General features: G+C 50.4%; 1 protein-coding gene across 1 annotated transcript in view; it reads left to right on the forward strand.

The window, feature by feature from the left end:
- The window catches only part of TG (thyroglobulin), a 216,739-nt gene that overhangs the window by 98,024 nt on the left and 105,373 nt on the right, over positions 1-13,342 (forward strand). The window contains exons 36-38 of the mRNA XM_006912929.2: positions 7,282-7,416; positions 8,627-8,791; positions 12,747-12,966. Of these exons, the coding sequence (XP_006912991.1) occupies positions 7,282-7,416; positions 8,627-8,791; positions 12,747-12,966 (520 nt within the window). The remainder of the gene's footprint in view (positions 1-7,281; positions 7,417-8,626; positions 8,792-12,746; positions 12,967-13,342) is intronic.

The following is a 13,342-nucleotide window of genomic DNA, read 5'->3' on the forward strand; positions in this document are numbered from 1 at the left end:
AATTTTGAGCTGGCAGGTAAAGAATTTGAAGAACGTGGGTGAGTGACCAGGTATCCCCGGTTAAGGATGATAAGCAGGACTAGAAGATTCCACAGCCAGAAGGTTGTGACCCAAAACGAGGGTAGGGGACATTATGGTCGCGGTAAGGACCCTCGTTTCTAGGACACAGTAGATGGGGGAGGATGAAACAGGCGTAGGAGTTAGCTGTGACAGCCGTGCGATGCCGTCAGGACTGGCATCAGCAGGAGGCCGGATCAGGAGCGAGAAAGGCCACGTGGGTGTGGAGAAGTCAGGCTGGGCTCACATCGCTCTCTGGGACCGGAGGACAGCTCATGGTTGTCAGCTTTTCATTCCATCAAAATCAGAATAATTTTGAAGAGCAAAACAAATTCATTGTCACTTTATGAAAGGGCTTTAACAAGCCAACTTAGGCAGGACGTCTATCCACATATAAAATCGTGGTATTCTCCCCTGCAGACGGCATCCTCCAGACTACTCCTTATTCCTGAAAAAGCCACGAAAACTCCCTGTCAGGTTGCCTGTTGGATTTTTTGTTCCCGCAACATAGATTCCCATCCATTACAGTGCAGTGACTGAACCCATGACCCTTATCAGCCTCTGCCTTCTAGATCAGGGGTCAGCAAACCACAGCCTGCAGCATGTTTTCGCATGGCCCGTGAGCTGAGAATGGGCCTCAGGCATGTTTAAAGGGTTGTAAAGGAATGTAGAATAATACCGAACGTAGCTAGCGAACCCTACAGTGTTTACTACTTGGCTTTCAAAAGAAAAACCTTGCCTACTCCTGTCCAAGCCTGAAGAGTTGCTGTCTCCTCTGACCTTTGCCCCAAGTCCTTAAATCATCAGAGCGAGTCTTTTCTGGTCTTCTAGGGCCACATGACCAGGGCTATGCCCCACTGTGTGACAGTTTTGATTAGGAAGGTGAGGGGGTGGCAACAGTCATATCAGTACTGTTAATGTTTGTGTTTTGGTTGAAAACGCCCTATTTTACAAGTGACAGCGTCTGTGCTCGTGCGTACTCAGCAGCATGGCGCAGAGGTAGGAGCTGTGGCTTCAGAGGCTGACACGCAGGGGGTCGTATCTTTGCTCGATGCTATGGAGCACGTCCTATGCAGCAAGCAGTTTGCAGGCATTAGCTCTACGAGCCCTCACTCTGAGACAGGAGCCGCTGACTTCTCCAGGCCATGACACATTTCGGGGATGGTGACACTGCATCGGATAACCAGATGAGAGGACCAGCCCTAGCTGTCTCCACCCCTCCTCCAGGAAGCCTGGAAGAATCACTAGCCAACTGTGCCCCTTACCATACGGGACACTCTGCTCTATGACACAGGTGACATGACTCTTCCAGTTTATGAATTAAAACAAACAAACAAAAAGAAATCGAGACTTAGAATGTAATGTACCCCGAATCCGAGCTGGCAGTAGGCAGAGCAGGGATTAGGCCACATGGAGTGCCCTGAGTGGGTCCCCCTTAAAGTGTGCCATGTCACCTCATGGAGCAGGGGTGACCAGAACAGCCACGTACACAGCCATGTGTAGATTAAACAACTCACGCAGCACATCGCAATGTGTCTGAAAAACAGGAAATGCTTAATGAGCATCAGCCACTGTCATCTGTACTGTTTACATGGCACGGCTCATCTCTAGGATTAGCATTTCTGTGCCGGAGCGGGGCGTAGCGGGCTCTCTGTGAATCAAGAATGATGTCCCTTCTGAGCGTCTCTCACTTAGGGGGCCATGACACAGCGCCCCAAACTGGGGCCTTAAACAGTAGAAATTTATTCTCTCACAGTTCTGGAGGCCGAAAGTCCGAGATCAAAGTGTCGGCAGGGCGGGATCGCTCCGAGGGCGGTGCGGGAAGGACCTGTTCCAGAACATTCTCCATCGCTTTAGGCAGCCGTCCTCTCTGTGTCTTCACGTCGCCTTCTCCCTGTGCACGACTCTACGTCAAATTTTTCCTTTTTGTTAGGACTCCAGTCATTTTGGATAGAGGACCGTTCTAATGACCTCGCTTTAACTTAATCACCTCTGTAACAGTCTGTCTCCAAACAAGATCCCATTCTGACGTGTGGGGGCGAGGACTTCAAACCCGGAGTCTTGGGGGGATGTGATTCCATCCACAGTGCTCACTGTCGTCCGCCTGCTGAGAGCTGGAGAAGCAAAGTTATAGAGGAAGCCATGCGCCTTAAAGAGCTGAGCGTAGGTATCTGGAGGCCCAGCAGAAGGAAATAGGTCTCTAGGTATTTTTCTAGAGTTTTAAATGGGACAAGAGGCCCAGGAGGTATGAGAAATTTCTCTCTGAGGAAATGCTAAGTCAACAGGCAGCTGCGGGCCCATTTTCATCATCTGTCAAATGATCACAATATAACAAGGGCGTCTTTTTTTTTCTTCCTCTTCTTCCTGTTATCAAAGGAACATCTGGTTTTTATTTGAGTGCTAACCAGGGCAAAAATAGCCCAGCGTGACGTGCTTGTCCCTTGCAAGATGTTGACTGGTGAGATATCAGGATGTCTAAGCATCGGTCCTGTCCGATAATGACAGCACGGGGGACCTTCCCATCAGCGAGCACTGTGGCCTTCAGCTCTGAAGGCTTCTGCAAGCCACGTACACTGTGCTTAGGATCCAGGTCATAGTGGTGTGCTGGTGCCTGAAATGCTTTTCCTGCCTGAAAGGCTGCAAAACATTGACATTTCACCCTGGCCTGGCGGCCTGGGCATGGAAACCACCCCCAGTGTCTTCACGAGCCTTTTCTGCATTCAACAGAAAGAACTCTGATATGTGCTGAGGGGCCGAAAGGGGCTCTTTTGGGGTCCGATTGCAAAAGGACAGTAAGAACCTTGTATTCTTTTGGAAACCTTAGAGCTTGCACTTACTATCTTTATTCTTGGCGATTCTTAAGAAAAGCTCATTTTCCTATTTTTTCTTTTAAAAAAATGGGCCCGTGATTATTTGAATGTTGGAAAGAAGGTAGCGTTTGCCACTGGTTTGGCATTTCTGTGCTTTGATCTGATTCAAAAACATTGGAAGGCGCGTTCCCTCGTTTTTCAAACGAGAAAGATGAGGCCAGAGCCAGAGCCTGCCTTTGTTTACCTAGACAGCAAGTGACATGCCTCTCCCTACCGTGTTAACACGGCACTGCTGTTCCGTGCGATTTGTAGTCTGGTTTTATTTTTTTGCTGTTATTAATGGTTGGAATTACTCTAAGTAAGCCTTGAAATCAAACTCAAACATTTCCCCTTTAACTGGTTTCTGGGAAGGAAGGTGGGAAGGCACCCAGGAAGGGAGCGAGGGAGAGAGCATGGTTCTCCTTGCGCTGGTGAAAATTTTCAAATATAATTTTCAAATATATTTTAGTCTAGTGGTTTTTGTTGTTGTTGTTGTTGTTGTTTGTTTGTTTGTTTGTACCTTAGTCTATATTAAAAGAGACATAGTGCTTTCCAGGAGGGACTAGAAGTAACTCGATGTCACCGGAGGCCTGCCTGTGCTGAAGTAACGTTCCATGCTGCCCCGAGACAGCGAGCGTGTCTCTATTCACTAAGTCCTTCCCCATGCGGCTCTGGGCTAAGCGGTCCACTGCGGTACCTCGTTCGTTCCTGATCGCCGCCGTGGGAGCGCGCGTCTCGTAAGATCCCCATTTTCCAGATGAGGAGACTGAGGCTCAGAGAGGCGGAGTGGTTTGGGCGGAGGAGCTGGGATGAACTCGAGGAGCGCGACTGTGTAGCCGAGTAGGTCTCACGTGTGACGGGGCCACTCGTTAGCCACCGTTGCTGGGCGGCCTGTCGTCGCTGCGTCTGGAATCTGGTTTGAGCCTGTTTTCAAAGTAGCCGCAGAGAGAAAAGGCTGAGTTTCAACTATTCTGTGAGTTACACTGAATGTGATCTCAGTGTCCTGAGAGAAAAGAAATGCACACAGATAAGTAACTTTCCTTTAGGTCGATCATAACCATTTTCAAAATATAATGAAAAATCCCATTTCAATCTTAACTACATCAAAAATTAAACATAATAAAATTAAATTTTTTTTCTCAAATTAATTTTTTCCAATTAATATCCCAAAGAAGCTTTCTTAAAACTTGACAAAATGGTTTTGAATTTTATGTGATAATAGCCAAAAATAGCCAAGAGATATTTCTAAAAGAAAAATAACATGGGAGACTTTTACCATTAAATGATAAACTATGTTATAAAGTGACTAGAGTTTAAGTGGTGTGGCGGTAGAACCAGAATTAACAAAATAAATAAATAAGAATACTCACCAAACAAAAGTCATTTACCTATAAATACTTCATATATGACAAATACGGCCATTTCCAATGCAAGAGGAGGTGATGCTTTTCTAATAAGCGATGCTGGCATTGCCATCTATAAAATATATTTTAAACAGAGAAAAAAAAATTAAAGCTAATCAACAAACCACAGATGCTGCTTTTGGAGCAGACTCACCCTTTGGGTGAGCCTGAAAGCTGTCAGCAGCACCTCATTCCCTGGTGGGGAGGCCTGGCATTGCAGGAGACCTTGGATTTCAGGCCTGGCATTGTAGTAAACCTGAGGAGCTGGGCCCGAGCCCTGGCACGGCCGCTTATCAGCCAGGCCCTTAGGAAGTGTGCCCGGGTCAATTTCCTCATTTGTGAGATGTGTATAGTAGTGGTGCCCACGGCATGGCTGACGGCGAGTATTAAATGAAGTGATGGTGCCAAGTTCTTGGCAAACTGCGAACTCTCATGAAATGCTGCCAAGACCATGAAATGCTTTCATGGCTCGCCATGCTTTCGCCTTCACAGAGAACTCGTTCTCAGAGTTTCACGGGAGGCACGGACTCCAGATGTTGGATTCTGCACAACAGCGGTCGCTCGTCCTGGGGGTCCCTGCAGGTGGGAGAATGGGGACAGGTGGAGGGTGTGGCAGAGACTTGGCTCCAGGCCCTGGGATGGCGACAGATGAACCGGCTCTCACTTTGGAGATGAAATTCACTCTTCAATTATAGCGTTTCCCCTCCAGACATCAATCTAAACGTGGAGGGCACCGAGGCTTCCATTTTAAGACCATAATTGGCAAGTTTGGTCCTGAAACCCCATCATACCTCTCCTTTGCAATTGCAGTGTACCCATCATATAAAAATATGCAGTTCAATGTGGTCGTGTTGCAAAAATGCCACTTGTACTGACCACGAAAATAGCAACACGCGGAGGATGCTTAAGAAAATGAGAGCCCACGTCTCTTGCGGGGAGACAGGTCCCAAGTTCAGAAGGACACGGCTCTTGATTCCAAGGATGACCCCACGGCTCCAGGACGGGCATGGGGGCCCACCTTCCTCTTGCCGACTCCGTGTGAAGCCTGCTTGTATTATTCAGCGACTTCTCTGGATAAATCTTTTCCTCTCTCTTGTTCTGTTTTTATTTAAGAAACAAACAAACAAGGTTGTGGATTGTTCTGGGACTTTATTTACTATTCCAGTGGTAGCGACCCCCCTCACCCCCCAGTGTGCCAGGTGCCAAAGACAGGTTTGAGATGAAAATGACTAGCTTAGTCACACAGCTAAAAGCACGGTGCTATTAAGGACAGTGGCCTTTTGCTACCCGGGGGTAATTTTCTGGAAAGGATGCTCAGCTACATAGGAAGCTCAGAAGGGACAGAAAGAATACTGGCTTGGAGCCAGGAGGCCTGGTCGATCTCTGGCTTGGTCACTGTTCAGCTGTGTTCTTGAAAAGTCACGTAGCTTCTCCTCATTGGTGAAGAGGCGTTGGAACTCCTATGCCACCCCTCACTCGGGGTGGATCGCATGGGAGGATGCTTTACAGACGAGGGAACTGGGGCAATGGAGTCACCCCCCGAAGGGCTCAGCTCGTAAGACTGCCATAGTGTGCTGTTAGCTCAAGGTAGATGCTCACAAATATTTATTATAAGGCCAAACTACTGTGGTCTTCTGGGGAAAAAGTCAAAGACGAAAAACAAAAACAAATAGATTTTTGCTGTTAATGATCAATGATGTGCCCACTGAACAGCTCCCTAGAATGTTCTAGAATCAGCATTCTCAAGTGATCACAGAAGCTTATGTTGAAAGGCAGCATGTTGCCCTCTGTAATGCTATTTGCGGACAGAATTATAATTAATGCTCCTGTCGACCAAGCCCCATGGCTCTTCCTCACAGTGGAAGCTTAAGCCCCCTGTTCAAGGTCACCTCTGTGTCCACAGGGACACAGATGCTCTGGTAGATCTCTTCACGTCTGCCAAGCATCTCTTTGCAGCTACATCCCTTGGTCTAGCCGCGACAGCATGTCCTACGTGCAGGATGTGGGAGGCGGCACCGGGGAGCGGTCAGAGGGCACAGGCTCTGTGGATGCACAGACCTAGTTTTGACCCTGCTCCACCCTTGCGAATGGCACGCTCTTGGGCAAGCTGTTGTAGCTTCTCTGTGCAGCCCCGTCTTCACCTCTGAAACAGGATGTCTCAGCCGGGGTTTTCCAGGAAAGAGACTCTGTGGTGAAGATTTGCATGCAGGGAGTTCGGGGCGCAGTGCTCTGGGGAGCGAGGGAACAGGCCTGGGCAGGGGGAGTGGTCACACGGGAGCTGAGCAGTGGCCCCACTGATGCCTCAGTGAGCTCTGAAGTGGGGCTGGCTTCAGCACTGTCCCACCTTGAGGCAAGGGGGCTGGGCCTTTGGGTACCCCACATGGACTAGTTTTCGGATGCAGGCTGACTCTGGGGAGGGTCAAAGTCAATTCCTGGAGAGGGACTCAGCTGGAAGTCGTCAGCCACCAACTTCCCAACGGTTGGAGAAATGGGAGCCTCGGTCCTGATGGTGGCCTGGGCAGCGCACCACGGCATCCACTGTGGGGACTAATGGTCTCCCCCGCAGCCTAGGGGAGGACTCAGTGATACCGTGTCTGCGAAGACCAAACACAGCAGCACGTAGCAGCCCAATGCATCTGTTGTTATCGTCATCACGTAGTATTAGTCTAATTATTCTGTTATAACAAGTATGTTATGTTTGTCTTGACTTCTCACCCCTTCTCACCCATGGCTGCTTAAAAGAAACAGCCATGTTTTTGTTAGCTTATTTGTTTGTTTGTTTACCTTTGTATTCCTAGGCTTGACCACAGTCCTTGGCTCATAAAAAACTTAATAAATCGTTGTAGCGTGGAGAGATGGACACAGGAATGGCGACCCAGAGGAGGGTCTTCTGGGGCTTTGGGTGGCTTTCCGCTGACCTCATGCTCTAAGTGAACCTGTGTGTGACCAGCATCCCCTGCCTTCTCTCCTAGTCGCTATGGACGTGTGGCAATCCCTGGCTGTCTCCTCGGTAGTCGTTGACCCGTCCATCAGGAACTTCGATGTGGCCCACGTCAGCACTGCCGTCACCAGCGACTTCTCTGCTGCCCGAGACCTCTGTTTGTTGGGTAAAGAGAGGAGTTTGCATCCCTCCCCCAGACAGTGGGGTTACTCGGGGTGAGGTCCCTGTCGTATGAGTGCTGCTCAAGGTTCTGACCTCAGAAACACATAGGAGACCCCAAGATAACCTGGGGCGCCTGGCAGGAAGGGGTCAAGCTGGGGAGAAGAGCCTGTGGTCTTCTCATCCTCCTGCAGGGTCAGCCCACGGTCAAGGTCTCCATGGGGATACGCCACACAGACAATGAGCGACATTGAATTAGGTGGGAGGAAGGACCTAGGGGGCTAGCGTGAGGTGGAAGCTGAGTGGAAGCTGTGACGACTGGGCTAAGACACACGCTTATCCTGGCCAGGCTCACGGGGCAAAGCGAAGACCTTTGCGTAAAACTCAGATTTTAAGAGACATTTTTCAGCACAGTATAAAGAACTTTCTAACAGGCAAAGCTGTCCACAAATGCATACTTCCTTTAGAGGGTATTTAACCCTCACTGGTATTTCAACAAAAGCTAGATGACCACTTGATAGAAATATTCTACAAAGATGTTAGCGTCTGCAAGAGCCCGGGGTTAGAAAATATTCACACTGCTCCAATTCTAAAATTCCATGAATCTCCTCCCCTACGAGGTCAGATAACAATATGCAATTCTTACATACAGGGCTGCCATGCACAGCTATACCGGCTGTGAGCTGCACAGCTCTGGGTGGGCCATAAATAAGGACTTTAGGGAGTGCATAGCTTGCCCAAGTGAATGAGGCAGTTCTATTTTCAAAGCTGTTTTTAAGATGAAAACCCTGTATGCCATGGAGAATTTAAATTGTCTAGTGCGGGACCTGGTGCATAGGAGGTGACATAGGCCCTGGAGGAACACGGTAGGTATGACGATGGAGGGGGGACGAGGCCGAAGAGGACAGCGAGGGCTGGAGCATGGAGAGCCTTGTCCTTGTCCAGTGTAGAGTAGGTGCTCAGGTGGATACATGAGTGATTGCATGGCTGCATGGATGCATGGACGTATGTACGGGTGGATGAGTGGGTGGATGGATGCGGATGAGTGGGTGGGTGAGTGATTGCCTGGCTGCATGGATGCATGGACGTATGTACGGGCGGATGAGTGGGTGGATAGATGCAGATTAGATGTTTAATTGTCTGCATGATTGGATGGATGCGTGGCTGACGTGGCATCTCTGAGGCCCAAGTCTCAGTCTTCTGTCCTCTCCCTGCAGAGTGTTCCCGTCACCAGGCCTGCCTTGTCACGACTCTGCAGACGCGACCTGCTGCTGTGAGGTGTGTGTTCTACGCTGACACTCAGTTCTGTACACACAGCCTGCAGGCCCAGAACTGCCGACTTCTGGTCCGTGAAGAGGCCACCTATATCTACCGGAAGTCGAGTAAGTCCGTACCTGTGAGCCTGGGCACGGCTGAGAGGGACTGTCTGAGCACATGGTGACTTGTAGGCAGTGGCTTTTGAGGCCCTTAAGGGAAAGTTGGCCGAGGTTATCCTGGTGATGCTCACCTGGGAGGGACTGGAGGAGGGCGGGAAACCTCACCTCTAACGTAGGGCTTTTCTGTGCCGCCTTTATTCATCCATTCCTTTGGGTTACAGAAGCCATGTTGACCTTGGAGTTTCTTAAGACGATGATTAAATAGGCCACGCTCTCTGACTGCTCTGTGGTTTAGAAAGTTCTGTCACATGCCTTCTCTCATTTGGTCCTCGCACTCATCCTGACATGGAGCAACATGAGGAGTGTAGCCCATCTTAGAGCTCGGGAGCCTCTGGCCCAGAGGGGTTAAGTCACTTCTCTGACTTCACGCAGCCAGTGGTGACGGAACAGGGACCCGAAGCCAGGTCTCCTAAGCCTGGGAGCCATCTTCTCCCGCAAAACCATGTTGCCTAATGATCACGTTACAGTCCGTCTGGAGAGGTCAGCTGCTCCAGGCTCGTTTAGTTTGCAGATATTCCATAAGCTGCTCCTGTGTGTCACACACTGTGTTAGGTGCTGGGGACACAGGAATGAAGCAGGCAAGGGGAGAGCGACCTATAAATCCGTCACTAAGTGAAATAGGTAAGATCCGTGTCACAGGACGCACCGGAGCTGGGGGCCCAGGGGACACGCCTCCCCCGTGGAACATGCTTATTGGATGAATTAATACCTTTTTAGAAATGTTGGCTGTGTCCGCCATCTTATCTTTCAGAGAAGAGCCTGGCAAACTTTGTCTGTTAAAGGCCGGATGAGAAATATTTCAGTCTCTACAACACGCGTCTCTGTTCCAACCACTCGGCTCTGCCACAGAGGCAGGAAAGCAGCTGCGGACAGCGCGATATGTAGATCCGTGGGCATGGCCGCGTGCCGACGAAGCTCTGTTATTTATAAAGCCAGGCGGCAGCTGGACTTGGCCCTGCCCTGTCTCGATCCAATGGTCGCCTCCTCTTCCGTCACCCCCACACACCACCCCTCAGAGGATGAGCGTGCCCCCAGAACTGGGCGGGCCGCGATCCCCGTGTGCCGAGATCCTGGGCCTCGATCTCAAGTCTTGCCTTCTATCTGGATGTTTCTGTTATAGCCCAGTTAGATTTCAATGGTATATTTCACCCACAGTGTGACTCCCCCACATGGTACTCCTGCTGAGAATGCCTTAGCGTTGAGGTCTGAGTTCTGGAAAACACATCGAACTGTTTCTTTGTTAATTCCACGTGACTCACGTGCCACGTGAGAGGGTCACCTCCGGCAGAAGAGGCTCGCCCACGTGTGTCTGTCCATATAGGCCTCGTTTGCGCCTAATGCACGTGGAGAGTTGCGAACGTTTTCCTAACCCAAGTAGCTAAGAAATGCCTACATGGCCTAAATGTGCAAGTATTCTGGAAAGAATCCACCATTTCTGCAAAAGATTTCAAAAGGAAGGGCTGCACATTTAACATTTTCCCGTGTTGGCTCTCATTCCGTCTGGGGTTCTTCGGGCAGCCCTGGAGGGAAAGCAGGCTTGCATTCCCTCGAAATTCCTAGTTTTACATCTTCTGTCTTCGCTCGCTCCTTCAGATGCCACATTCATGAAATGTGGCTGTTCTTTGCAGAGCAAAAGAGCCAACCCAGAAGCTTCTGCTACTTTAGCATTCACAGCCTTGTGTGCTCGCCGAGACCCTGTGATTTACTAATGAAACAGGAAATCGTGTGAGAAGGAGCTGCGGGGGCGAGATCGGTCATGATTTGCGATAGAGGCCAGATTAAAAAGCGGCCACAATTTCTTTCCATCCCGAGTTTCCGTTTGAGTCCTCATACTCCAGTGTTTTTGCAACAGGTTTTATTCCATTTCCTTCCTTCCCTCCCCTTTCATTCATTCATTCATTCATTCACTCATTCATTCATGTGTTAAGCTCCTGCCATTTGCCAGGCACTGGGCTTGGAACATTGCAGGAGTCATGTTACTTATTCCTAACATCTTTGTGTTTAGGGGCTGCCATTGTTTTCATTTTGCAGGTGGGAAAATGGAAAGTCTGAAACATTATGATGTTTTCCCAAATAACTGGTCCAGAACATAAAACACGGGGCCACTTGACTCCCCAGAGCACCTATTGTTTCCCCCTCATCATGCTGACCCTCAGTGGGCTGGAGGTCACGAACACGTCACACCAGGGTTTCTCAAACTGGGTACCATTGACATGCGGGTCCTGGATAATTCCTGCGTGTGAGGGGCTGACCCAGTCTATCGCAGGGTGTCTAGCAGCCCTGGCCTGTGTCTGACTAGATGCCAGTGGCATCGCTCCCGATCCTTGTGACAACCAAAAATGTCTCCAGACATTGTCAAATGTCCCCTGGGGGCAAAATCACCTCTAGTTGAGCCACGGCAGGTGTCTCGAGCTCTTGAGGAATGGAGAGATGTCCGTCTGTCTGCCTCCTCTTTTTGCTCCTGTTTAGTCATCAGATGAGTATTATCAATAAAAGCAGCTGCAGAGGAAGCAGTGAGTCTTTCTCAGACGGCCGACGGTGAAGCTGAGTGAAGCAAACACACCTGATGGAAATAGTAAGACTTCACGCGCGCACACACCACACACACACACACACATACACGCACACACACCACACATACCACACATACACCACACACCACACATACCACACACACCCCACATACATACCACACACACATACCACACGCACACACACCACATCTCTCTCTGTCTCTCTCTCTGTCTCTCTCTCTCTCTCTCACACACACACACACACACTGAGAGAGTCTCTTTACCAGCGTTTCCTTTGTGCAAAGCCCTGAGCCCTTTGGCTTCTGTCAGATCCTTGAAGATGGCATTTGGCACTGAGCTGGGCCCCAAAAAAGTTTATGAATCAGTGAGTGAGTGAATGAAAGGCAGTGCAGTAGCAGAGATGAGATGCGGCTGCAGAGAGGCCGGTGAGTGTCAGGTGACTAGTGTCTCCATGAGGGATGGAGATGCTCAGAGCACAGAGTAGGGATGGCCGGTGGCCCCGGCCTTGGCCTGATGGACCATGTGGGATTTGGACATGAACAAAGGCAGGGAGGGCGCTGTCCTCAAGGGCAGAGGCCCACAGAGAGGCCCTGACCTGACCCTTGACCCTGTGTGAACGGGGTGTGGTCAGAGCTGGGGTTCAGAACGGTGCGGCTTTGAATGCTCCGTCACCCCCGAGTCTGAGCAGCCACGCGCCCTTGGCCCCCGCACCTGTTTCCTGGCCCGTGAAATGCGAAGACGGGCCCCCAGTTCCTTAGCTGCAATTCTGAAATCCCAAAGCTCTGAAAGTCAGAGAACATATTTTTTTGTAACTTTGCGGCAAACTTGTTTGATGGCAAAACGTGACCCGGAGCGACAAAAGCAATTATATTCCTACTCGGGCCTCTCAGTGGGACCCGTCCGTGCGTTTCGCCGCGGAAGGGCTGGATGTGTTTGCCGGTGGCACTCGGCTTCCGACCCCCTGGCAGACTGCACGTCGCTTATCTGTGTCCTTCCGCTCCTCTTAAAATCCAGATAATTCCAAACGGCGGCTCGCATCTGGCTGGGGCCCTGAGTCAGGGGCTGTGGGCCCGCGTTAGTGTCTCGGGAAGAGTCGGTGAGATGACAGTCGCGTGAGAAGGTATTAGAGCCACACGTGGTGCACCCAGACCTAGGGAAGAACAACCGTCTCTGCTATTTATCACTATTATTTCACACTGAAAACTAAACTAGACGTAAGCTATTGGGCCTCAATGAATTACCAACATTTTTAAAGTGCAAAAAGCAGTATTAAGTTTCCTAAAGCACATTTAGAATATTCCTGGTGAATAAAGCGCCCACTACTCTCTCATTCTCTCCCCCTCCGCCCCCCACCGCCTTCCCAACAGATAGCCCTCTGTTCGGTTTTGGGACATCTGCACCTTCTGTGACCATCGCTGCCCATGGTCAGCTACTGGGCAAGTCTCAGGCCATTCAGGTGGGCACTTCGTGGAAGCACGTGGACCAGTTCTGGGGAGTGCCGTATGCCGCCCCGCCCCTGGCAGAGGGCCGCTTCCGCGCCCCGGAGCGCTGGAACTGGACGGGGTCCTGGGATGCCACCGAGCCGCGGTAAGTCTGAGTGCAGCACACTGCAGTGACTTCCTGTCCCATTCTACTCCATCAAAGGGAGACCTGGGGACAGAGCAGAGCATCCTAGATTGAGGGGTGTTAAAGTACGTGCTCTGACAGATACCGCCCCGCCCCGCCCCGCCATGTCAGTGACTTAACATAATCTTGCTCCTGTAAAGTCCATTGGGTGATGGAGAGGCCAGCGTGCTCTGCTCCATGCAGGGATTCGGGGACCCAGGCTGATGGAGGCATTTTCCTGCCATAGCCCTAGGTGAGGCCATGCCTGCCTTGGGGTGCATACATCAATCACTTGCACCTCCTGGCCATGTTTGATTTCAGTGGTGCTAAGAAATACAGCAGAGAGGGAGTTAAAAAA

This window comes from Pteropus alecto, unplaced genomic scaffold, assembly GCF_000325575.1.
Source record: "Pteropus alecto unplaced genomic scaffold, ASM32557v1 scaffold105, whole genome shotgun sequence".
In the NCBI taxonomy this organism is placed as follows: Eukaryota; Metazoa; Chordata; class Mammalia; order Chiroptera; family Pteropodidae; genus Pteropus; species Pteropus alecto.